We start from the raw sequence: 26995 nt of genomic DNA, 5'->3' as shown, positions 1-26995 counted from the left end.
CCACATCTCACTATGCAGTTTCCAGTTGAAATTTTTATGAAACAAAACCAAAAAAATTGTAAACTCGTTTTTTATATACAAGTACATTGGTGTAATGCAAAGAAAATGAGATATATATTTCACAAGATCAAATTCAGAATGTAGGGGATTATGGAACAATACTTAAATGTTTTATTTTGGATATTCATAACACAAGGTTTTGGCTTGGCACAGACTGGTGGTTAAGACACTTGACTGGCAATATGAGGGTCATGAGTTCAAATTCCCATCTTACTAAACATGATTGCCCTTCCAGTCATAAGGGCATCATATTGTAACAGTAAATCCCACTATTTGTTGATAAAAGAGTAGTCCAAGAGTTGGCAGTGGGTGATGATGACTAACTGCCTTTTCTCTAGTTTTACCATGGGATGGCTACCATAGATAGCCCTTCTCAAAATAAAAAACAAACAAAAGTTTATGTGCATTAACTGTCCCTAAATTTAAAATGACAGATGAGAAGCTGTTTGACAAAATACACTACCAGCTCTTGGGAATTGAATACCACTGTAATACTTCGATAAACAAGTTGAATCTGAAAAGCTAAATCAAATAATAAATACAATTATATACATCCTTTAAGAAAAGGTATCAGAAATAACATACCTCTTGCAGCAGTACAGTAAAGATGATCCACTGTTTCATTAAACGTATAAAAACACTGTGGGCAAGAATTCTGAACATCTGATGGGCAAAATTGTGTAGGTCGTGTTGGTTTTGAGACTTCTTTCAGTTCATTAAGTACTGGAAGTACAATTTCTTGGGAAGAATACTCAGGTGTAGAGGGCTCGCCAGGACATACTGGAATTACTGTTTCACCCAAAGGTAGTGAGTAAATTTGGACTTCTTTTGAAAGCTGCAACACATTAGCCTTTGGTTTTTTATGGCTTAGAAGTAAGCCATAGCCAATCCCTAGTTTAAAAAAAATGTAATTTCTGTTTAGTATGATTATCGATATACATAATTTAGGTATTTTGGAATGGCAAACAGTTTAACATGCCAACTTCCCATTTTCATACAAAATAATTCATACATGTATGTATCACATTTAGAATGTTGGGTTTATAAAATAGAAATACAGGGGAGAATTGAACTTACTTTGCCCTGAAAGTACACTTGGTCTAAAATAACTAGGCTTGAGGAAATTGTATAACCAAATATATTTAGAATAAGCAACAAAATAATATTGAACCAAATGTAGTATGGAAGGGTATATTTATTAGGTTGTTTAAAAATAATGGCAGATTTTTATATCAAACTTTTAGCCATTTAGAGTGATAAAAAAAATCTGTCTTTTGTACGATTTCATATATACCACTGAAAACTAAAGCTTTCTTCTATTCATTAGTGGTTTTATTCTCTTCTAAAACTTTATTTCCAACATTTCATACCCTTAAAATTAATGATGGAAAAGTTGTGTATCATTTTTTGCATGAATTAAAACTTGGTCACAATGCATTGCAAACAGCTCACAATATCAACCAAGCATGGGGTGAAGGAACTATCTCAGAATGTACAGTACAGCATTCGTTTCTAAAGTTTTGTAATGGAGATGTAAGTCTTTAAAATAAGGAGAACTCAGAACATCTCGGAATGTACAGTACAGCATTGGTTCATAAAGTTTCGTTATAGGGATGCGAGTCTTGAAAACAAGGAGGCCAGAGGACATCCTTCTACCATTGGAATCAACCAACTGCCTCATCCTCCTTACTCTCCAGATTTGTTAAAGCATTTAAAAAACTTTTTACAGGACAAAAGATTCAACAACAGAGTAGCAGCAGAGAATGGCTTTGAAGTATGTTTTAGTTCCAGGACTAGTTTTATTGTCATGGCATAAATAATCTTGTTTCTCATTGGCAAAAGTGTATACATTCACTATGTTCCTATTTTAATTAATAAAGTTGCTTTTGAATTTTTTTTATTTCTTATTAAAGTTAAAATTTAAAATCTGCCATTATTTTTTGAACAACCTGATACAACGAACAAGAGTAAAATATCACATATTCCAATGTCTTACACCATATATGTTATATCGTAGTAGTATTAAAAAATATTTTCCTAGAATTCTAATTCAGAAACTGAGAAATCTAGTTTCTTATTGATTTGCATTGAATATTCCTCCCTATAACACAAGGGGAACATGATTTGGTTAGCTACATAGAGAGAGAGAAAGAACACTATGTGTGAAAGCAGCTTTGTTCTTTGAGGTAAATTAATTTCAAATTCTAAAATACCTGCATTTTTTTATCTCAACTTTTGCGTTACTGCTACTGAATTTATGTGTAGTTCTTAACTTGTAACATTTAAAATAATATTCCAAACACAGTTCATTTGAAAACAGTTTTGTTTCCATTTTATTACACTTTATATACTTAGTAAATACAAATATATAGTTTCATTTAATTTCCAATTTTTTAAATGGTTGTAGTATGCAGGTTTAACATACTATACTCTCCTGTAGGTGAGATGCTTTATTTATGAAATTTAAAACAAGGAAAAAAAGACCATAAACACCAGGATAAAGCTATATTTATTATACTCACATTTTGTTTCTACAACTTCTTCAGGAGTAATCTGCTATGAGGCAAACTGTAGACCATGCAATGAATTTTATATTGAAAAAACATCTAATGAATTATATGAAAGATTTTTGAACATTTAAGAACTTTAAAACAACTCAACAAATGTGTCAGTGCCACAGCAAATGACTACGTAGAAAAACATGGCAGAATGGCACCTGACTGTCCTTCACCTATAGAAATACTTGCTAAAGCTAAAGACTTTTGAATATAAGCATAAAAACCTTACTCATTTAAAAATTTATGATAATTTTTGTGTATTTCCCTGTTTAATTTTTTTCTTTTAATTACAAGTTATTTTACATTTTTATTTTACATCCTGTATATCTTTTATATTAAATATCAAATGATTTTTAATATAGGCTGAACACCTACATTCATGCCAGACATTGATTTTACTGAATATTTTTGTTCTGTTTAATATTAACAGTGTGTGAACTTTCTTCAATATTTTCCATTGGTCCACAGAACATTTTTCAGTGTATAGCCTGCTATACAGTATAAGTAGTAGGTTGCTTCTGAAGTAGTTGTAAAAATGATATAAAATATAATAAATAAAACTTATTATAAATGAAGTTTATTATTGTTTTTTTGATGATACATATTTTAAGTTACTCCATTCATCACTTCACAATATGTATTTACTAAATTCTAGGTTTTAATGACTTCTGATTCTTCAACTCTTTAAGCCTAGTTGAAATAACTTTTAAATGTTACTTTTTGTAGCTTTACTAGTCAAGGAATTTACCTGCATTTTTATGGGATAATTGCATCAAGGTGGCTGTCAAATGAAGTAGATATTTTTTTTTCATTTTGGTCCCTTTTTTATCTGTTATTGGTAAGCTACAGTGTGAATGTTTTTTGTATAGTTTTGGTGTTTTTGAATATATTTATAGCATTTGAAGAACTCAGTGCATCTACAAGCAGAGACAATCAGAACATATTTTACTTTAGTTTCAAGTTAATTCAGAAAAGAATAAACTAAGCACTCTTTATTTATTGTATAATTGTATTACATGGTTTCCAGATTGAAAAGGTAGAAATTAGTTGTTCTTTTCTGCACTTGTTCTCACATTCCATTCATCAAAATCTTTGAGTCTCTTGTTACGTGGAGATGGTTTATGTACATGACATCCTTCCTTTAAGTAGGAATATTATGCAGTATATTCACCTTCAGTCTCATAACATTTCTACACATCATTAGCAGTCTTTATTTTCATTATAACTTTTGACAATAAACCATTTCGTCTTACACTAAATCTTGTCTCTTTCATTTAACCACACTGGCAAATCTGTATACTCTTCAACTACATACTAGGCCCAGAAGTCTCTTGTAGTATTCAAATATCTCTATGCTTCCATTATTTTGATTTTTCAAATACCACAATAAAAATGACAAAGCTAAATATTTATATCACAAATTTGTGATTTGCACAGTATAATACCATACAAAAATAAAATCCCATTTTCCCTCAAGAGTAGTCCAGTACTAAAATATACATCCACATTATTACTGACCTATAATCATTGCAAGTTTGATCCCCTGTTTCATAAATTACACATTTTAAAAATATATCCACTATATATATTTAGTTAAATATTTTGCATATTACTCCACAAATTACCTGACTTTAAGAAAGAGCATCTACAGTAGAGTGGTCTTAACAGTTGATAAGAATCTTTTATTAATTTGGCTTGCTTTCCAGCAGTCACATCATACAAAAACTTAATTGGTTCCTTCAAACAGCCAGTTTGTGAACCTGCTGGAAATGAATAAAATATTATTGGTTATCAAATTTTATCAAGTTTAATGCTTAGCAACTTTGTTAAATACAAAGGGTTCAGTACATTGTAATAAAACGATTTTAAAGCCTCACCACATAGTTATAGTCCATATTAACTTGTTCAGCATTTCAGCAAATGGCCTTGTAATGTAATCTTTTTTGAAAAAAACTCTGCTGTCAGAAAGCCCTATCCAAAACACACCACTCCTTGCTGCATCCTTTCTGTAACTTATCTAGTGTGCACGAATGATGGCCTACAATGCCCATCCATTTGAACAGTCTGGTTGTTCAGAATATTGATCAGAACATTGATCTCATAATAAGTATAGTTCGCATTAACGTTTTTTATATCCACCCTCCTGATTCCTAATTTTCCCTTGATGAAGCATTCAATAATGATCATTAATCCTTTTGATACGATTTTGTAACATATCATGTGTTGTTTTGAAATGTTTTCACCCAATGACTACTATAGAATGGTACAACACATTTTTCAGTTATCACAATAAGCTTTTTTGAGTATCACCATATATTGCCAGATTTCTTCAACAAGGTATATTTCATACGATTGTTTATAATTGATCTTCCTTTCATGGTTATGTCAAAGAAGCAACTTGTACATGTGACTTATGTCATTTTAGAGTTGGAGATCCTTCTGTTTTGTAGTATTGCCTGGGATAATAGACTGTTTTGGCAATGACCTTTTTTTTTTTTTTTCTCACTTGTTATAAGATGCCAACCTCTATTTACCATGCCTGGAGTACAACTTTTTGCTGGATGATCTTGGTGGCTGAAGTTGATCCACACTCCTTAATCTACAATGCCATTAAGTACAGGGGGTATCCCTAATTTAGGAATTCGAAGTTCCTAAATTTAATACATTTTTATGATCCAATTACATGAACAATTATATCAGAAAAGGCTGTAATCCTTCTCAAAAGCGATCAGTTTTAAGTGGCATCACATTACCTAGAAAATTACAAACGTCAAATTTTGGTTATTATATAAATCTACTCCATTTTGATTTTACCCCAGTTGTGGTTGTCATGTGACTTAGTGATTTATGAAGTTAAAAGTGTTTTAATAAAATGTACTCAACCCTTTGATAGATGTTTCCAACAGCTTAAAGGTTTTACAGTTTTTGAAAAAAGAAATTTATGTTAAATGTATGAATCATTACATAAAAAATGATATTTTTTCACACAAACACACAGAAATTAAAAGTTCCTTTTTTAAATAAAATATAACATACCACCTTTTTTTTCTTGATCCTTTTGTTTAATTTCTTCTGTAAAATATCAAGATAAAAGGCATATAATTTGTCGTTACTAAAACTAATTCATTCTATTCATACATTTATAGCATTAAGTGAAAATGCTTTAAAAAATCAATTTATTTTCTACTGTTCAGAATATACATTAAAATATTTTTTTCATACTTAGGTTCACATGAGGTTTAGTCATGTTATGAATTGTTGTGGTGAAGAACAAAATATCCAAGATATGGTATCTTTGAGCTGTAAACGAATCATAATTATAATAAAGATTTCCACTATATGGTTAAGAGAAGCTACATAAGTGGGAGGTACTACCAATAAACTACATTTCTCTGGCCAAAACTAGTAAGTTAGGGATCTCTCACTTGAACATTTAGCATATGCATTGCATAAGGTACTGATCAAGTTAAAAATCCATATATTAAGGTTTACACAAAGCTATCCAAAAGATATAGATATAACATTAACATTTTTGTGTAGTGAAAAAATATACTAAGCTTAAAACAGACAATTTAACAAACACACTTTGCTACTGCAAGACACAATTCAATTTTAAGCTTAAAGTTAACGTACTGAAAAAGTCAAATACAACTTGTGATTACAAAGAAAATTACACATTTGAAATAACTGTCTCTTCAAATTTGCTTGTCAGAAAAAAAAAACATCAATGATCCCTTAATGATCATACACTTTACTGAAGAAAGTTTTGATACAGCACAAAAGGATGTTATGCTCCATATTTAGATTGCTTTCTAACAAAATATTATGCTTTCTCTTTTAACAATATGATGTGGATATGAATAATGTGAGTGTGTGTCATTGTATAGGGTCATACAACTGCTCTTTCCTGTGCTGTCAAAATGCTGGCAAGTTTATTTGGGTCAAAAGGTAAAAAAAAAAAAATTGAAATAATATGAAAACGTATCTGAGTTCCAAGTATCTGAAAATGGCCATCAAATATGATATTATGAGGACAGATAAATTGTCTCAAACATTTTTCCATGATTAAATGCATAATGAACATTTTCTGCTAAAGGTTTTAAAACACCTTATACCATGTTCAAACTTCTCTGAATAAAGCTTATAAATTTTAATTTGCTTCACTTAATTCTAGTAGGAAAGTAATTTTTAAGGCATAACCATTTTAAACAAGAGGTTTTCTTTATAATCACCCTACTACATAAATGACCAGTAAAGATATCTATAACAATTATCATCATTAAACACAAAATTAATATCCATATTCACAAGCACATTTCAGACTTATGAGTGAGTTTCAAACTGTTGTTCATTCCTCTTTCAAGATTTACAGCTACAATAAGGACATAAAATTGAATTTTTAACATATATTTAGTAACTATAAAAATATTATTAATTACATAATATTTTCAAAAGCAAGAAATCTTTCAAAGTATATCTGTGATGATGAGAAAACCACTTGAAGTAAAAATGTATCTCAGGATGGATGGTATGGATATTAATACTTACTAATAAAGCAGAGGAAAACCTTTCGACCTTTATAGGTCATCTTCAGGTTAATAAAAAGATGGCCTAAGGAGGTCGAAACATTGTTCTCTGCTTTATTAGTAAAAGTGTTAATACTTATACCAGCCATCCTGAAATACACTTTTAAAGTATAGTACAAAATAAGTTATTCTGTAAGCTAAGTAAATAATAACTAATGAAAATGAAACAAGTTATATGGCTATTAGCATGGCAGAAAAACAGAAATGGATGAAAAAGCCTGAACTGGAACTTTAATGCCATCACTGAGTGCTAAGGCAGATACAGAGCTAGACACAGTAGCAGTTTCACACGTCCATAAATTTGACAAACACAATCACATTGTTTTATGGTAATTCAGAGGAATACATAATGCTACAGATGAAGCAGCCTGTATCTTAGAAGGGATAATTTGGACAGAAACCAAATGAAATTAGTCAATGGATACAAGGAGAAGCTAACTGTTTTATTGTAGCAATATAATAAATCATTTTAATTTACTAAGAGATGGGCTACTAAGTACCTAGAGAATAATGGGAAATGCCCAATATAATCCTCAAACAAATATGTATATTAACTCAACAGAAGTGAGTTTGTCATTGTTGTGGACAAGAACTGGACAACAGCTTAAGGCAGCTAAATAAATTTTTGAAAAAAAAGATATGTTAAAGTCTAACTATGGAAAGCTTTAACCAGTATCTTAATGACATTAAATGTAAATAAATAAAACACTTTATCAGTAACATTATTAAACTGAAACTATAAAGATAAGAAGTTAAAAAACTCACTTGGTTCTTTGAAAATTTTGTGTGAAATATCGGTGGAAAAGGAAACAACAGCAGCTACATAAAGAAAATGATGAATCAGTCAGTAAGATATTAACTTGATATATACACTACATGTGCCAAAAGTATGTGGACAGCCCACCATCACTCCCAAATGTGCTTGTTAAACATCTCATTACAAAAACATGGGCATTAATATGGTGTTGTTAGTCTCCCCTCTGCTGCTGTAACAGCCTCCACTCTCCTGGGAAGGCTTTTCACTAGATTTTGGAATATGAGTGTGGGAATTTGCTCCTATTCAGCCACAAGAGCATTAATAAGGTCGGGCACTGATGTGGGAAGAGGAGGCTTGGCTTGCAGTCGATGTTCCAATTCATCCCAAAGGTGTTCGATGGGGTTGAGGTCAAGGCTCTGTGCAGGCCAGTCAAGTTCTTCTACATGAACCTCAGCAAACTATGTCTGTATGGATCTCATTTTGTGCATGGAAGCATTGTCATGCTAAAACAAAAAAGAACCTTCCCCAAACTCTTGTCACAAAGTTGGAAGCACACAATTATCTAGAATGCCATTATATGTGGTAGCATTAATATTTCCCTTTATTGGAAATAAAGAGCCTAGCCCACACCATGAAAAACAGCCCCAGATCATTATTCCTCCTCCACAAAACTTTACACTTGACACTATGCATTCAGGCAGGTAACATTCTCCTAGCATCTGTAAAACCTAGATTTGTCTATTAGACTGCCAGATAGTGGAGCATGATTCATCACTCCAGAGACATATTTCTTCTGCTCCAGAGTCCAATGGCAGTGTACTTTACACCATTCCAACCAATGGTTGGCATTGTGCATGGTGATCTTAGGCTTGTGTGCAGCCACTCAGCCATGGAAACGCATTTCACGGAACTCCCAATGAACAGTTCTTGTGATCACATTGTTTCCAGAGGCAATTTGGAACTTGGTTGTGAGTATTACAACTGCAGAAAGACGATTTTTACATGCTAAGTACTTCAGCACTCGGTGATCCTGTTCTGTGAGCTTCTGTGGCCTACTGCTTTGTGGCTGAGCTGTTGTTGCTCCTAGATGTTTCCATTTCAAAATAACAGCACTCACAGTTGACTGGAACAGCTCTAGCAGGGGAGAAATTTGTTGAACTGACTTGTTGGAAAGGTGGCATCCAATGACAGTGTCATGTTGAAAGTCACTGAGCTCTTCATACAACACATTATACTGCCAATGTTTGTCTATGGAGATTGCATGGCTGTATGTTAGATTTTATGCACCTGTTGGCAGTGGGTATGACTGAAGTAGCTGAACCCACTAATCAGAAGGGGTACCCACATACTTTTGGCCACGTAATGTATTTATCACTGCAAATAAACCATATTCTTTACAGAATTGTTCTCAGCATTACTGCTAAAACTATGGTAACAGAAAAGACACATTTAATATGTGTTCATAATGTAAGTATTACAAATAAGAAACTTGTAAAATTTTCAATAATTTTATATCATTAATATTAAAAATGTAGTGCACAAAGGTATATGCTATCTTTTATTCAATTTAATTTAGAACTCAAACAAAGAGTAATGAAAAATAATAAATATTGGTGCAGAATCATCTAAAAGAAGTACAAAGATTCAATGAAGTGAAAATTTTTAAAAATTGATGGATAAAATGATCATATTTGAAAAACATACAAAACATCTTTATTCTTAATGATCTAGATAAGATGATAAATCTTAGAAACTTAAATGGAAAAGTATTATGAATTTTCTTCTCATATTAAGAAGCAAAACTATAAATCAAATTAGCATGCAATAAATTAAAAGTAAACTGTGCAATAATTTTTAGCTAAAATCAAAGAATTCAGATCTATAATTTCATTGGTAAATGAATTTCAGCTGTGTATAAGCTATAGTTACAAATGCATTTTACACTAACCATATTTTGCAAGACAATATGTGCTTAGGAGATCAATGGTTGTACTTGATGGGCATTGTGGGCATGATGACTGGTTTGTAAATGGACACTCTTGTCTGTCATTAGATGTTGTTTTCAACTTAGACTTTGGCAATACAGAATGAGAATAAGTTTGAATGTTAGAAGAATATTTACAGTTTTTGGTCATTTGCTTTATCTTCCCAAGATTCATTTCATTAAAAGTCAAAATATTAACATCTTTTCCAAGATTCAGCTGGCTGTAGTTAAATTCAGTTGTAATCCAAACCTTTTCTTTTGATAATAGAAGTATATCAATTGGTACTGGAATAAAAAAAAATTATATTAGTATCTATGCTTTTAGTCAGAATTTAACTAATATATATACACACACACACATACACATATTTCAAAGGTATTATATACACATCAAATAAATTCAAATGTGTAGAATGACACAGTAAAACATCAAAAACTTATTCAAAAGTAAAGGTAATGTGCATAGTTTTTTTAACTCTCAAATATAATACATCAATAGCACGGCTAATGATTTTAATATGTCCTAAGTATTCAAGTAGTTTTTAAATAGAACTGAAGTTTGTTACTTAAAACATCATAAAAATAATTTCTGAAATACACTTACTTCAGCTTACACTATAACATTATCCCAATGAAAGTTTCTCTTCAGTGCTTGTCTAAGCATTGTTATGAATCTTATCTCATTTGCTCCAGCCTTCATACCTCATTATTTTACCCAAAGCTTGTTACATCTTGTGATTCTTGCCACCTACATCAATGTGCCTTCTGTCCCAAATCCATATATAATCCTTCCAATTATTACTTCCTCTTCACTTTGCAAAACAGTCCCATTAGTAAACCCAAAATTGGCCATTTTATGGGTAGAAAGGACAAGAGAGTGGAAGTAGAGGTAAGTGTTATTGGAAATATATTTTTGGTATAAGAAAATGTTAACTTCTGAAACACATTTCTTCTCACACTGTAGCTAGAATCCCACAATGACAAGATGGAAAAGCTAGTGAGAACAAAATCTACACAGAAATCATCTGTGTAGAAATGAGGTGTGCAAAAGTGAGATATAGCAGTAGTATTTGCTGTGGATTTCTCTTCAGTTTTTAACAGCTTCAGTTATACTTGCACATTTGATTATTTTGTTTTGTTTAGACATGTGTTATTCTGTCTGGAGTTTGTTGTCTATTTTCTTTCTTTTACAAAATAAGGAAAAAGACTTTTTGAAGTAACAGTGATTTCAACAATATTTGGTGTTGTAAAAGTTATGCAAGTAAAAGAAAATAAAAAAAAAGTCTCAGACATTTGAGATAAAAATTCACAAGTTCACATATTTTACACAGAGTCTCTTAGTGTTTCTTTGGTGTCTCCAATTACCTGGGAAATTGGGAGCTCTCCTTTCCATGGAGAATGTCCAATTTCTCATATGTGGAGAGGTGAAGTTTTAAAGGAGTCCTAATGTTTCTTTTCTTGCAGTGGATCAGGGGTAGACTGGTTCAAATTTGGACTACTTTTCTGGCATCTTCCTTTTCTCAGATGAATAATCACATCTTGAATGGATATCCTGCATTCTACACCATTTTTGTAACAAATGCATCCAATTTGTAATTTCTTGAGCACTTTTTATTTAGCTTAGAGCTCTTCTCTTTCTTTGATGGAGTGAGCAGTCAGTCAGTTGATTAACTGGTCTTTCCACCTTTGTCAGACATACTGATCAATTGAGAGAGGGTCCTACCCTGCCTTGTCATCACCATTTGTCAGATTAACATGTCTTAGTCATTTGTTGACTTCTACTTTGGCAAGTTTATTAGCTTATTTGCTTTCCTGGATCCACTGGTTGTTTTGTTGCTGAGATCTTTTGGAGAGAGATGCCTTGCTTAAGGAATATTGACTCAAAAAAGTTACTTTTAACTCTTTTCTCAAATATTCAACTTCTGCAGGTATTCCAGTTTACATGGAATATAGAGTGGAGGTGTTCCATCTCCACTCTTCTTTTTTGTTACTGGCCTTTTGCTTTTCTTGTTCTTCTACTGGATGGTTTCCTGCATTTCCTGTTTGTTTGTACTGCCAAAAAGGTAGGTGATTGGCAACCTGTCATTGACCTTCTATGACTCAATCATTTCTTCCAGCATCGTTTATTTACAATGGAATAATTTATTTCCCTTTGGTAGCATTTTGAATCCAGTCTATGAATGAGAAGGTTTTGATATGATAATTTCCACCTTTCACAAGATTACCTATTATTGTTCAATGATGCCTTTTATATTTTAACTTTTTTTTTTACACATGCCACAAGCCTTCCACTCCCCCATACAAATTATCATATGTCACCTACTCCCAGGTGGGAGCAAGTGACACATGTGACTCCCTCTACACTCATCTACCAAACTATCACTTCTCATGGGTCTGTGCTTGGATTAGATCATGCTCCTTTGTTTCTTCAATGTTTCATGTTTAACTTTGTTTCTCACAAAGTGGTTGTTTTTTAAAATTAATTAGCTTTTACTCAGGCTATTTATTCTGTTAGTATCAGTTTATTCTAGTCACTTTATTTCTACATTCAAATTTGGTGAACCTTTCTGTCCAATAAATTATGAAGTTAATGTTACCATTTCAAGGGTTGCACCAGCAACCAGGGTTTTTTCTCAGGCATTAGGTGTGAGCGATCCCTTGATGGATTTTTCTGCTTTTATGCACTGAGAGATCAAATGCTACATGGAACAACCTTCTCCCAGGCTCCTCCAGAACAAGCTTATGAGGATTTGTCTTTTTCCACCTTCAAATTTTGACATTCTTTCTCATTCACATCTTAATGAATCTACTATCTAATGCAGTCTTTACATATTTTGTGTCTCAGGTTTGTGATGGTTTATTCTTTCCCCTATTTCTTATGCACCTCATCCTTCCTTATTGCATGATCAATCTTCAACATCCTCTTCAGTTTCCTCTCTCACATGATATTTGAACTTATGCTGATTGTGTGTGTGACTATTTCACAATTAAGCAAGGGGATTAGCATACTGTGCCCCCTGCAGACTTAATATCAGTTTGCTCTTTCCTACCACTGCGCTCACTACATTTTTAGACAAGCAGTTGAAGGTTCCTTATTATTGCTTATTTGGGAGGAAGGTCCTAAATCTTCTGTCATTCTTACCTATACCCAATGTTCTTGCTTGTGTCTTACCCTTACCAATATATTATGGTATCTTTATTCCATACATCTACCTAAGACTCTCCACAAAAATCCTGAGGGTTTTTCTGGAGATACACTTGCCTTTTTGTCCTCCACTTTAGCCTACATATTGTCTTTGGCTCTGGCATTAGGTATGTGGTTTCTTTGTTGTTGGTAACTTATAAGTTGTGATACCATATTGGCATAGGTTCATATAAATTCAACATATTTTAGGAATTTATGTATGGCCCTATTTCTGAGGCATTATGTTTTAGATATGTTCTGAAAACTCTAGAGCCTAGGGTGACATCAGTGAAACAACAGTCTACACATACTGATATCATAGCCCATCTGTGTCAGTCAGAGTCTCCAGCCCTTACCTGTCCCTTCTACTTGGGGTACTTCTTCTCATTGCTTTTCTCCCCCCCCCCCTCACACTATTGCCACCAGTACTAGTAACTATCCAGTGGGAGTTCAACTGTTAGAGTTTCTTCATTGTTGGTGTTCCTTTGTCAGTAGTTTCAGGTTCTGTCAAAAGGATGAGTTGTTCAATTTCTTTCTCCATCTGCAGTGTCTCCTTACCTCATTTCCTTTCCTCTTTCTTGAGATACAGCAACTTCCTGCATTTTCATTGTTCCCATGCAAAGCAGAGAATGATGGCTCGTAACTGATTTCTCTTATCTAAACTACTTTGTTCACTACCATAGTTCACCATGAACTCTTTTCTCACCCTAAGATGGGTGATTTCTATGGGGTTGTGGATGATCAAGATGTATGCCTCTAACGTTTACCTATATATATAAAATGATATCACCTTAGTCTTGTCTTTATCTTTGGTTTATCGATCTCAGGATGGTTTATAATTTTTGGACCTTCCCCTCAGACTTGCTTCGACACCTTACGTATTTTGCCAAGTAGTTCGAGCTTGTTCTTGACATCTTTATACTTTGAGGCTGTGATTTCAATATTACATAGATAACTGGCTTATTATGGTTCATTCTGAACAGGAATTGGTCAATCATACTTAACAGAATCTTTTGGTGGCAGCATTAGTAAGTTGGTTATTCAAATTGACAGGTCTTTCTTCAAATCCACTCAATATCTTGTCCATTTCGTTGTTTTCAAAACTCGGTTGAACCCAGTCTTCTCCTTTATGACTGAGTTTAATGAAACTGTTGGTTTGCCACTCCCTCTCGGCTCAGTCATTTACTGCTCACAAGGTTCTGTTACTTTTAAGCTCTGTGATTATTGATGATATCACTGTTCCCCCTCTGTCATGCCCATATGAGATCGCTTCAGTGGGCACTTCATGATCAATGGAATATCACTCAAGATCCTCTTTCCACCCTATTTGTTTCTTTTTTAATTTTGCACAAAACTATAGAGAAGTTCAAGGGGTTATCTGGTCTAGAGATCTCTGTTTTTGGATAATGGATCTCTTATACTGATCCTACACACATCATATTCATCTTATTGTGTGTCATGTGCTGGGTACTTTCAGTCTGGTCATGGATCATCTTTTGCACCTTGACATAATAGCTCCCATAAAATGGACATTAGATCCCCTCATTTTCTGGGACATTTGCCATCAGTGGGGTTCTGATACTGGCTTCAACAACAAGTTACTTCTCTTTTGGTCACCTGTGTTTCATTCTCAAGCTCTAGAAGTCAATGCTTTCAGCTAGAATTGATCACACAAGTATCTTTATGTGAAATCACCCATCTGATTACTTCACTGGGTGATTTCTCCCATCTATTCCACTTCTTCTTGGGTCCTCCTTATTGGTCAGCTTAGCCTTGTTTTCTACAATTATGGCAACTGTTCCTATCTCCTGTCACTCTTCCAATTTCTTCCTACCTGGCTTTTGTCCAGTCCTTGGTGAAAAGACCTGGTTTCACATAGCTAGTCACTTCCTTGTTAGCTGATTCCATCTATCCATGTTTCATGGAAGTGTACCAGTGCAAGTGTTAGGTAATGCATCATTAGTCAATAGCTAGTAGGTTTCTCACTGACAAGCCTATTTTGGCTTATGTGGTAAAATTTCTCACCTGGCCCTTTTACCATGGGTTTTTGGCCTGCTCACTTAAGATATTGGGCAGCCTTATTTCACACCCTTCCTTTTTTCTGATACCATAAATATTTTCTGCATACATCACCCTTCCAGGCAACCTACACTTCCAGATCAGTTAATGCAGTCCTTTGTTTCTTTATTTTAACGATGATGGTTAGATTTGCTTGCAAATGATGTTTAATGTACCCTTTATCACACTAACTATCTTCTACTTTATCCTGATCATTCCTTTCTGTTGAAGACTTTAGCAGCACAGGTGGGTGGTTCCTCATTTTTTCCTATTTCCCTGACTTCCATTTCCCATTTTTACTGTTAACCAGATCTGGATACCTTCTGTGCCCAGTCAGGGCTTTTAGTTGTTATACTGCCATACTGTTTCTATTCAGAGTACATGTTCTTCACTTTTGATATCCTTTGTTATATTTCACCTTCTACCTAGTTTGATTAGTCTATTAGCTTACCTTTTTCCTTACAGAATTTGTTACAACTGTCTTTTCTCATCAGATCTAACATCTTACTTTCTCCCTTGCTTCTCATCTTTATCATTTAATGGAGAAGATTCTGTAATCTGGCATGTGGATCACACCCCATATGTTCATCTCCCACTACCTCCATCTTATCACAGTTTTCTCTTTGTCAGGATTTTGTCTACTACCTGAAGCTTTTCTTCAAACTTCAGTGCAACTTCAACTGGTATGGTTTTATTCATTCTTTCTTATATTTTCAGGACCCTTTCTCAAGTTCTTTATCCCAGATATCCCATTCCAAGATAAGTGGTACCTGAGCAGGTATTCATATTTTTTAACTTGAAATCCATTCTGTCCAGCTATGGGGTCTTACACTTTATCTTCTATGGCTTTTCATGCTCATTATTAAGATGGGAATATTCCACAAGAATGCTCATAGATTCATGACTTCACAATACTTTGCTTCATAAACATGCCTGTTTTGGATTGTACCACTCATGGACTGCAAAGGTAAAGCCAAAGGATATTGCTGCCTTGTCTGGAGTGAATAACTTGGTATGGTCTGCTTTTCAAAATAGGGTTTTGTGGTCATCAATTCCACTGTCTCAGGTGAAGACATTCCTCTTGATTCTCCATTGTATTGTCACCCTCATTTTTTCAAGTGAAGTACAGGAAAGTACACATTGTGATGATGATGATGGTTGCCCAAATGAACCAGAAAGGCAGTCATTTGATGGTATAAGGTGGGTAGTCAGAGGCCATATTTTATAAATAGCTGCAGGGAATGTATGAGCTATGTATCAAGCTGTAAAAATTAACAATGCAATACAAGAAATGAAACACGTGAATGAAGATGTACTAAGCCATAGTGAAACAAAGTGAACAGAGAGTGTAAAGGTCATGCATTAATTTACTCAGGATGAGGAAAACACATCAGCAGTATTGGAATTCTGTTGAAGAAACAACAGCTGCTAATTTGATGGAATACTGGCCATTATCAGAACAAGTTATTATGTCAAAATTAAAATGTCAACCTTTTAATATCAACATCATACAGATATATGCACCAAGAAGTAATCACAGTGATGAGAAAGTGGAAACATTATATGATAAACTGAATGAAGTTATGGAATATTTAAAGTGTGGAGAAGTTGTAATCATTATAGGAGACTTCATTTCTTATGTTGGAAATGAAGAACATCTCGACATTGTGGGAAAACTTGGCTTTGGTAGTAGAGAAAGATGATTATTACAGTTTTGTAAAGAGCATGAGAAGATGATTACTAACACATTGTTTCAATACCAAAAAATGCAGACTGTACATGTGGGTGAGTCCTAGAGGTATATACAGAAACCAAAAAGGTTTCATCCTGGTAAATTAGAGGTTTAGAAACAGTGAGAAACAAGCTTCTACTTATCCAGGAGCTGATGTGGGCTCTGACCATAATCAAGTTATAGTCAAGATGAGGATTAAATTGAAGAAGCCAGTAAAGCAAGATATAAATGAACAACTAGACATGAACCTGCTGAAACAAGAATATAGGACAAAATATGCAGTGGAATTATCGAACCAATATTGCTAAAGAATAAAGAAGTCACACAAAGTACTGATAATGAAATAACTGAAAAGAAATGGTTAATGGTTAAGAAATTTATGGTGGAATTTGCAAAGAACATTCTTCCAAAGAAGAAAAATGTGAAGAGAAAATCAAGGATGACAGATGAAATACAGAACATGATGGAAGTCAGAAAAATACATAAAAGGAACAGAATGATCCAAAGAAGTAGATAAAAAAATCAGAAACAAGTGTACTAAGCAAGCCTGGTGGAATAAGAAATGTGAAGAGATGGAAATCCTGAGAAAAATAATAAAACAAAAGAATTGCATGAAAATGTAAGAGATGACCAACAAAAGATCTAAAAATGTATCTCAGGGTGGCTGGTATGGGTATTAACATTTTTACCAATAAAGCAGAGAACATTATTTCAACCTTCTTAGGTCATCTTCTGGTTGAAAGAAGATCTAAAAGTGGAAATAACTGTGTAGGTAATAGAAATGGAAAAATGTTGTTTGATCCAGAATATATTATTAACAGGTGGGTTGAGTATGTGAATGAACTTTATTGCAATGAGAGAGAAGATCCCACTTAATATTGACAACTAAAAAGGGACACCCATTATGAAGCTAGAAGCTGAAAAGGTTATTGGGGATATGAAAAATGGCAAAGCAAGTAAAAATGATGACATTACTATTTGAAAGCATTAGATGATGCAGCACTGAAAAAACTACAGAGTTACATAATGTTGTTTACAATTCTGGATACATTTTATAACATATGAATGACTCAATATTTGTCAGAATACCATAGAAAGCAAAAGCCACAAACTCTTCAGATTACAGGTCAGTAAGTCTGATGAGTCACATATTGAAGGTCACACTGAAGATTGTATGATGAAACTGACAAACAAGTGAAGAAATAAATGAAGGGAAAAGTAAATTTATTACAGGAAAAGGAACAGTGGAATGAGTCTTCAATTTAAGAGCAATAGCAGAAAGATACTTGGATAGTGAGAAAGTTGTATATGTGTGCTTCATTGATTATGAAAACTTTCAACAGGGTCAACCATGAAAAGTTGGAAGAATGCTTGAAAAGCCTAGATACAGATGACAAAGATCTGTAGTTAATATGAAATCTGTATTGGAACCAAAAAGGACTGAAAAAAGAGTATTACTTCAAATAAACATTACAAGAGAAGTACACTCAAGCTTTTTTTATCCAAAGCTGTAAAAGCTGGATTTTTCTTCACAAAAGAGAATTCTATTCTTCCTCCCACATAGTACCTTATCTACCTCAGGGGCAATTTTCAATTACATTGTAGCAAGGGAAGGTGGTAATGTTTCACTTGGACAGTTCCACTGTGGTCTCCTATATTTCAGAGAAAGAGAACACTCACACTAATTTTCAGACACTGGGTCTTCTCTTTTGGGCCCACAATAATAAGACTGTTTTGCTTACTTGTCATTTTATGGCTGTAACAAATTTAGTAACTGATCAGTTGTCTCACCCAAATAGAGTTTTTCCCACAGGATAGATGTTTTATCCAAAAGGTTTTTCATTAGATCTGCTCTTATCTCAGGATGTCTCAGACTCATGCTTTTACCACACACACTGGAATACTCAACTCCATCCTTTTGGTATCCTGTATCTCACCCTCTGGCTTTGGGCATAGATGATTTCAGCCAGGATTGGACTGGTTTTTATCTTTAAGCATTCCCTCTGATTCAAAAGTTTTTGCACTTATTTGTTCCTTATCCTGTCAAGTTCTTCTCATTGGATGAAATTGGCTGGGTTGAGCTTAATTTCCACTCTTTCAATATTTTCAGGAGTGTCAACCTCTTTTGCTTCCTCTCTGGTTGTACTTTTTATGTCAAACTCGGTGAAATTTTTCACATGGAAATCACCATTCTCCTGCTTCATGTCTGGATTTTATGTAGTCAGTTTCACAAAGTAAGAAACTGACCTCCTAAAAGAAGACATCTCTATTTACACAGTCCATTTGGTATTCTTCATTGAATGTTTATCAACATAGATGGTTTCCTTATCATCAGTGGTCATACAAACATTGTATCAATCCTTCTTGTCTATAGTGCATATTTTTCAATTTCTGACATGGGGTATTTGACAAAGATTTGTCACCTTTCTCTGTTTTGCTGTATATGACAGCTCTGTCACTTACTCTTCATTTTTCTGGGAGACCAAAATTTTGTGTCTCTGGTTTTGTCCTTGCTTCTGAAATCATTTTGAGTTATCCATCATTCATATATTTCCTAGATTCCTAACTAATACATTGAGTATCCTGTATCATTTCTTAAGGCATATTTTCTTTTGTTGTTGGCTAGTGGACTTGGACATTTGCTTGCAATTCATGTTAACAGGACACTTTATCATTCCCCTTATTTTTTTGTTTCTAATAGTTCCTTCATCCCCCAAATTTCAACAGTTAGAGAAGGGTTAAATCTTTCTTTCTTTATTTCTCCATTTTATGACTACTTGGATCTAGATTATCTTTATTGCCCAGTTTGGACTCTCTGATGCTTTGTTTTGAAGGAGTTCATCTCATTTTTTGTTTCTCCACTGAGATCCTCTAGTGTTATTTGATTTATCACTCATACCTTTGACATGTTGGATTTGCCAGCTTGGTTTGTATTGCTTACTTTAGGTTTTTATTGGATGAATGGTGAGATCTTTGGGTCTCCTCCCATCAAGTTCACCATATCATGGTGTCACTGGCAGCTCATTTATATCACTTGCTGGAGGCAATTATACAGGTTGTTATGTACACCATGCTTAATACATTTATGTTATGTTATTATTTACATTTTTTGGTGGTTGCTTCCTTGGTAGGTTTTTAGCTACCCCTTATGGCTATTCTCTATATCCCAGTAAGGGATTTCATGTCTTTTGTGTTTCTTTCTTTTCTTTCATAGGAACCATTATATAGTTTTCTCAGATCCTACTGAGAAGCATGTGTTGCCTGGTCAGGCATGCTTCTTTACCAGTCCACACTAGCTACCAGTCAACTGATCAAATAAAAAAAAATTCCTGGTAGTAATGAGCTCTGTTGAGATGGGGTGTTCCATTATGTGCTTTCCAGGTGGTAAACGATTATAATACAAAGACAAACACACTATTAGATTGCCACTCATGGATAATTATGAGTAAAGTTTAAGGGAATTTCTCCCACCCCTGCTGACCCATAGATTGAATAAATTGTGGTAATTTTGCTTTCCAAAATATGGAATGTGGGCGTTCTTTCCACTTCCAGTTGCTAATTGCTAGAGTGGTGAACTGAGGTTTATTCCTTCTGAGTTTGAACTCATTACTCCACACAAGTAAAAGAGGGCAAAACTGGGTACCCTCCAATCAATAACCCTGGATAGTTTTCCAAAATGTATGGTAGGAGCAGGACCAGCCTACGAGGAAGTTCTCTCATATTTTTGGGTCATAGACAACAATTAGTTATCCAACTGAGTTGAGTGTGACCCTTATTTTTGATCATTCTCTTCATTTTAAATATTATGGAAGAGGGCCCTTGACTCCTCATAATTCCACATGCAGAGCTTCAGTTCTGTGGCCACTGAATGGCCTTAGTTTGTTTCATATCATTGTAATTCCAGTGGCAGGAGGTGTTGAACTGCTTCTTAGGTTGGGGGATTAGAATTTTGGTTTGTAATCCATGGATGGCTATTCTGTGTTTCTGCCCCATAATTAAGAATTCAGTTCACAGTATTTTGTGCTTCTTCATGCTTGGGAACAGACCTGTCCACTTTTGTGCTGCTATAATTATCAGGTTGGGTTCCAATAATACCATATTACTAAACAAGACAAAATGAAAAGCAGTCCTCCTGCCCTAGTCACTATGCCTTAAATATAGTTGTGAATCCACAGCCCTATAATTTCAATGATAAGATGTAGGATCTCGCCTGCCTGGTTGGGGCCTGAATGAATTTATGTTTTGCTAATTATGTTAGAATTTTGCATCGGTTGCAGGTCAGCCTTTACTGCTTAAGAATTATATTTCATGTTATCTGGGCAAAGAGCATACCTGTTTCAGAAGTAGTGCAGACCCCAAAAAATGTGCTTTTAGTATATCTTATTTTTGTACACCTCTTTTCTACACAGATATTACCTGTGTGGATCTTGCCCTCACCAGCTACTCCAACTTCTTAAGGTGTATTTCTGTAGTTAACATTTTCCTATACCTATATATATTTCTGATAATACTTACCTCCTCTTCCACTCTCCTGCCATTTTCCCCATGAAATGGCCACTTTGGATCTGCTAATTGGACTGTTTCAAAAAATAATTAGGAAGTAATAATGGGGAGCTCAAATATGGATCTGAGATACAAAACATGTTGACATAGGTGGAGAGAATCTTAAGAATTTACTTAGTTTGGGCAATACTGCAGGTTATAAAGGCTAAAGCTGGTGAGGTTAGATTTGTACAAGTGCTTTGATGGGCAAAGAAGATAAATTTTCATAAGGATAAAGCTATAGTGTGAGAGAGGTAAGTATTATTGGAAATATAACTTTGATGTAAGAAAATGTTAACTTTAATTTAAACCTTTCACAAAACAGTATGGCAATTCTGAAATTCCTTAGGTTTAGATATCTTCCAATAAGATTCATTATAGTAAATAGTATTATATTTTCACATTCAAGTAACAAATAATGTTATGTCATGCTTCAAACCACTTAAAATAGGAATTATGTTTTCTTGGTTTTATGAAGCTAAATATTGAATTTAAGATAATCAAAATAAATGTCACCTATCTTAGTGTAACAGGAAAATATGAGATATGTTCAAAACAAAAAAGCTTTTCTTTTTGAATGAATCTGAAACTTATTTCCTATATCTGAATACCACTTAAAGAAAAATGGAATTTAGCAAAGAGTTTAACATTTTCAATCCCTCTTGATAAAAACATAAGCAAAATTACAGTTTTCTGAGTTCTGAAATTTTTTGAGCTGCTTATAAAAATATTTGAATTTTGTATAAGCAGCTCAAAAATGATCATTTTCATAAAATTTGTACTGAAATTTTGTATTAGCTTTGACTACGTTTCATAGGATTAATCCTAATCCATGTGTTTCTAACATTACTAATATTCTACTTTCTTGGTGGACAAAGCATAGAAAACCCATTGTGTTACTTTGTATTAAAATAAACAAACTTATTACATTGCAACATCAAACTTCAATTAAGCATAAAATGACTAAACATATGTGATGTTTAAAATATCAGGACTGTAAGTGTGGAAGAAATTATCACAAACATCTTTTCTTTTAGCATCATTTTACCAAGCTAAGTTTTATCATTTTATTCTGATTTTACATGAAAATCCCACAGTCACATAGTAGTTTGTTTGTGGACTTATACTAATAGAAGCCACGTTTTGATACCCCTGGCGTGCAGAGCACAGATATCTCTTTGTGTAGCTTTGCACGTAACAAATCAAACAAACAAACTTTATGTAATACTTTTGCTGTAGTGGAAGGAAAAAAAAACAAAAACTTTTATATGTTTAGACTACTAGCTTATCACTACTCAGAGCTGTGATATGGGCACCAACATCATACCATAAAAATTAAGGTTAAAACAGTGCTTAGCTAAGGATTGATAAAATGATAATTATATTCAAGATACAAACATAAGTTCAGATTCAAGGCTGATTTAACCTTCTTCAGAAGTTCATGAAATTCACACACATTACAATATCCTCTAAAGTACACTGGAATCAACCCAAAAGCAATGACATACAAAGGATAGTAAACATTTTAAAACATCTAAATAAGCATCAAATAACCAAAAAAGGTGTTTGTATTATTAATTTCTTATGTGACACAAACTATTTAAAAATATACAGAAAAGGAGCTAGATAAAAGACCAGGAAACCAAATTAAAAATTTAAATGGAAGTCACAATAAAAAACTAATATCTGAGTAGGATATAGATGGGTTTCCACAGATGTAAAACATAATACATCCAGAAATCTAGCTTGCAAACAACAACTAGAAATATATATGGTAAACACCAGACTGAGGCTAAAATTATCTCTATAATGCATGAGACTTTACTGAAGTATGATAAAACAGTTGAAAAGCTCACTGATAAAGTTAAGCATGAAAGCTTGAGTGAAAATGATAAATAAAAACTCAAAAACAAATTCAGTAGAGAAATTTTGAAAGAAATAATGCACAGTCAATTTCTGTAAGGAATCTAGACTAAAAGCAGAAATATGCTACAAATAATTTTAATCAACATTTATTTTGTAACATCTAGGAATTTATAATTTTAAAGAATGAAGCAATTGACATAATAAATCTAAAATACCTATGGGAAAAAAAATAGAATAGCCTAATTTCATTCAGAACAAAAGCTAAAATATATATAATATTAATTTTTATGAAAACAAAAATGCTTATTCATACCAACCTTCATTAAATAAATCACAAGAACAATGTTGACGGAGAGCAGCATCAACATGCTTTTGAAACCTTGAAGAGTTCCCTCTGTAAACTTCCTGAACATCAAATGTTGAACACATACTTGTGAAGAAGTCTTCCTCTAAATTAAAAAAAATAGCTTACAATGAGTAATTATTTACATTGCCACTCATGAAAGGAAAAGTTTATTTCTTACACTGATATGCCTTCGAATTTCACCAATATTTTACAACATAGTGTAATGATATCTTATTAAATGAAAATTTAAAGTATCACATTTATATGACTGAAAGATTATGTGTGGTGTTTCAGGATCATTACCTTTGTACATAATATACTTAAAAAAAATTAGTGTTTTAGAGTTATTTTACACAGTTGGATCTAATAGATATGTAATACTTGTAAGGTTGTTGATATTAACACAATAAAATAAATTATTACAGAGCTGTTATATTTAATATATTTTTCATAAAAGAAATTACCAATAGATACAATATAGAACTTTTTAAATGCAACCAAATACGAGGTAATTTTCACATGTTTGAAAAGAGAAATAAAATATGACAAAAACACCCTTAAAAACCGCAAAACACAAAACTGAAACTTTGCATGTACCCCCACATGGACCTAATGAACTGCCATACAAATTTTGGTGAAGATCCATCCAAACCCTGTAAAGTAGGGTCACTGACATATAACAAAAAGTATTATTATATTTATATAGATATTAAAACAAGAGTGAGTTTAAGAATGAATGATTACACCAACCAATGAGTTAAATGGTCAGCAAAGTCAATGCTCTACATTTTTATTGTGTTCTGAGTGCCATGTTTGTATACATACATACACACACACACACCATAATAAATTTAACAAGTGATGTTTAGTTTTATTTGTGAGATAAGGTTGTCATTAAATGTTGTTTGTATAACCTCTATATAATAGTCACAGAAACAAATACTTTTATTACTCTTAAGTGGACTTAGCTTTCCTGTACTTTTACTGATTAATAAAAAAAATTCTCAATGCTAGAAACCCTGACAACAATACTGTCAACAACGTAATTAAAAATCAATCTAAAATAACACAGGGAAACAAAAAATGTTCTCTGCTATCAGAAAAAATTCAACTGTTTTTGATTGATTTTAAAAATAATGTTGAAAATCATTGATAAGTTTTTGAGTTGTGGGGAATTTATTCATATTTATTTTAAAAATTCTTAATATAATAATATCATCATTTTAGTGGAAGTCTAAAAAAGTAATGAGTATAATAAGATCATGTACTGAAAATACACTCAGACTATGTTCAAAACTTTCATCATAGTATTATTAATATTATTATTTTTACAAAATATGTGCTTGACTTGTGCTTTTTGTGTATGTTTTCAGTTTCACTTTTTAGGAATCTACAGTAATCTCCTAACATCACAGGATTCTATCATCCTTGATATAGTTATTTCATTGTAGAAACGTCATCGTGGAAGCACTCACCATGCTTTTTGCTCACTGCACCTTGATCATTTGGAAAGAAGTTTCAATAGGAGTATAAGGAATGCATCTTTAATGACTTCCTAGATCACATTTTCCTGTAGTTCTCAAGCATTTCATCAATCCTCACAGCATAGTTTACATCTTTATTTCATACGAAAATTTTGACAAGCAGTAACATTCAAATCATCATCCACAATACTTCCTGAATATACGGCTCAACAAAGATATCTCCTTTCATTTTCACTTTATTGATTTTAGGAAACTTATCATTACTATCTTTCTTCATTCCTTTCACAAATGTCTTCACAAATTCCAGTTTAATAAAGAATGGCAGAAACACATTTTGAGGTTCACTAAAGGTTGATACTCAATATTCTGTTTCTCTAGTATATAACATTCTCTCTTTTTGGCTATTCATTCTTTATGAAATGCTTTTTATCATTTTGGCTGTTCCAGAGACACAAAAAGCAACAATGTTTGGTATACTCACTCTGTAAGCCTAGCAGAAGAGCAAAAACTTTTAGATCACCACATATCTTCCAACTATGGTGATTTTATTCAATAACCTTAAGTATAAAATGCAGGGCCTGATTAAGGGTAACTGATGCCCTAAGCACAGCCCAACAATGGTGCCCCACTCAGTACTTCCATTGCTTAACTGACAAAACATTAAGATTAGAAAGTGTTGAAAGTGAAATAAATGTTTGAAAATTTATAACTATTCTTCAGTTTTCTTCCAGGTCAGAACATTTTTATTTGTTCAACAGAGTGGGCATAGATCAAAATCAAGCAATGACTGAAGCCTTTTATTTAGAAATGATGAAGGAAATCACTTAATCACTTTTTTGATTAATGATACTTAAAAATAATTATTTTTACTGTACATTTGTTTTCACTTTGAGTTAACAATTCTCACTTTGATGTTAAAAAAATGGAAAATTTACTCAAAACCCTCTTATTAAAAAAATCGTACTTTGAACTTAAAACTCTGCAAGCAAATCATTTACTTATACCTTAATTATTTAAATTTCAAAACCTTTTCTTCTAGATTTTGTAATTGCAAAGTCTTTGATCAAGTTCTAAAAACTAATTTGATATAACAAATCTGCTTCTATACTTAGCAGAGACAAGGCATCCAGCCTGTCTTGTTGTATAGTTGTTATGTTGGCATTTTTAATATGCTTGAGTTGAGAAAATGAATACTCACCTGTGCAACTTGTAACCATTAATGTTAAAAATATATGTAATGCAATGTCTACTTTTGGAAATGTACACTCAATTTTGTCTTCTGAAATTGTTTTATAAAGTTCAGCATGACTGAATCTATTTTTTACAGTTTTTTACTGCACTGAACTTATGAGTGAAACTGTTGAAGCTTGACAGAGAGATTAGTGTATAAGCATCAATTAATTTCTGGGAACACTGAGAGAACCTTTCAGTTTCAGCAGATGTAGTGATATCATTTGGCACATCACTTAGGAAAGAAAATCTGTCTACTATTTCTTTGTACACTTCTCCTCTTCTTTTCATCTGGGTTTCTCGTTTGTCAACAATTGTGTAGAAGGTGGTGATACGAAATTTATTTCTGACATTCAAATCTACTTCTTATCATCTCTGTCATTGAGTACCTTCTTTCTGACACGTTTGTGAGTTTGAGCTGCATTGTAATCAACATCTGGTAGTATTTCCTTTGCAGCTGCTTCAAATCTTTCAAAGTCATCCCTTAAAGAATGCAGTGGTCAGCTAATGACACAAAGATCTGCATATGTTTTTAAGTTCACATCCTCTTTTTGGAGAACTTGACTTGCTTTATGAAACCTTTGCAAAGCCTCATCCCACATGATAAA

At 33.1% G+C, this 26995-nt stretch overlaps 1 protein-coding gene across 6 annotated transcripts in view; it reads right to left on the bottom strand.

Annotated features, from left to right (window-relative positions):
• The window catches only part of LOC143222571 (uncharacterized), a 39322-nt gene extending 15486 nt beyond the window's left edge, over nucleotides 1-23836 (bottom strand). For 2 of the 6 annotated variants that reach the window (XM_076449238.1, XM_076449241.1), the window contains exons 1-6: nucleotides 23645-23836; nucleotides 9910-10230; nucleotides 7970-8023; nucleotides 5655-5690; nucleotides 4244-4381; nucleotides 646-951 (exon numbers count right to left, since the gene is read on the bottom strand). In XM_076449238.1, coding sequence (XP_076305353.1) covers nucleotides 646-951; nucleotides 4244-4381; nucleotides 5655-5690; nucleotides 7970-8023; nucleotides 9910-10230; nucleotides 23645-23756 — 967 coding nt within the window. In that variant the 5' untranslated portion in view covers nucleotides 23757-23836. The remainder of the gene's footprint in view (nucleotides 1-645; nucleotides 952-4243; nucleotides 4382-5654; nucleotides 5691-7969; nucleotides 8024-9909; nucleotides 10231-23644) is intronic. The other 4 variants (XM_076449237.1, XM_076449236.1, XM_076449242.1 and 1 more) reach the window with 4 other exon arrangements.
• Between the last annotated feature and the right edge of the window lie 3159 nt (nucleotides 23837-26995).

Source organism: Tachypleus tridentatus, chromosome 8, assembly GCF_004210375.1.
Source record: "Tachypleus tridentatus isolate NWPU-2018 chromosome 8, ASM421037v1, whole genome shotgun sequence".
Classification (NCBI taxonomy): domain Eukaryota; kingdom Metazoa; phylum Arthropoda; class Merostomata; order Xiphosura; family Limulidae; genus Tachypleus; species Tachypleus tridentatus.
The sequence above is the reverse complement of the archived record's forward strand: the minus strand, read 5'-3'. Positions and strand labels throughout refer to the sequence as shown.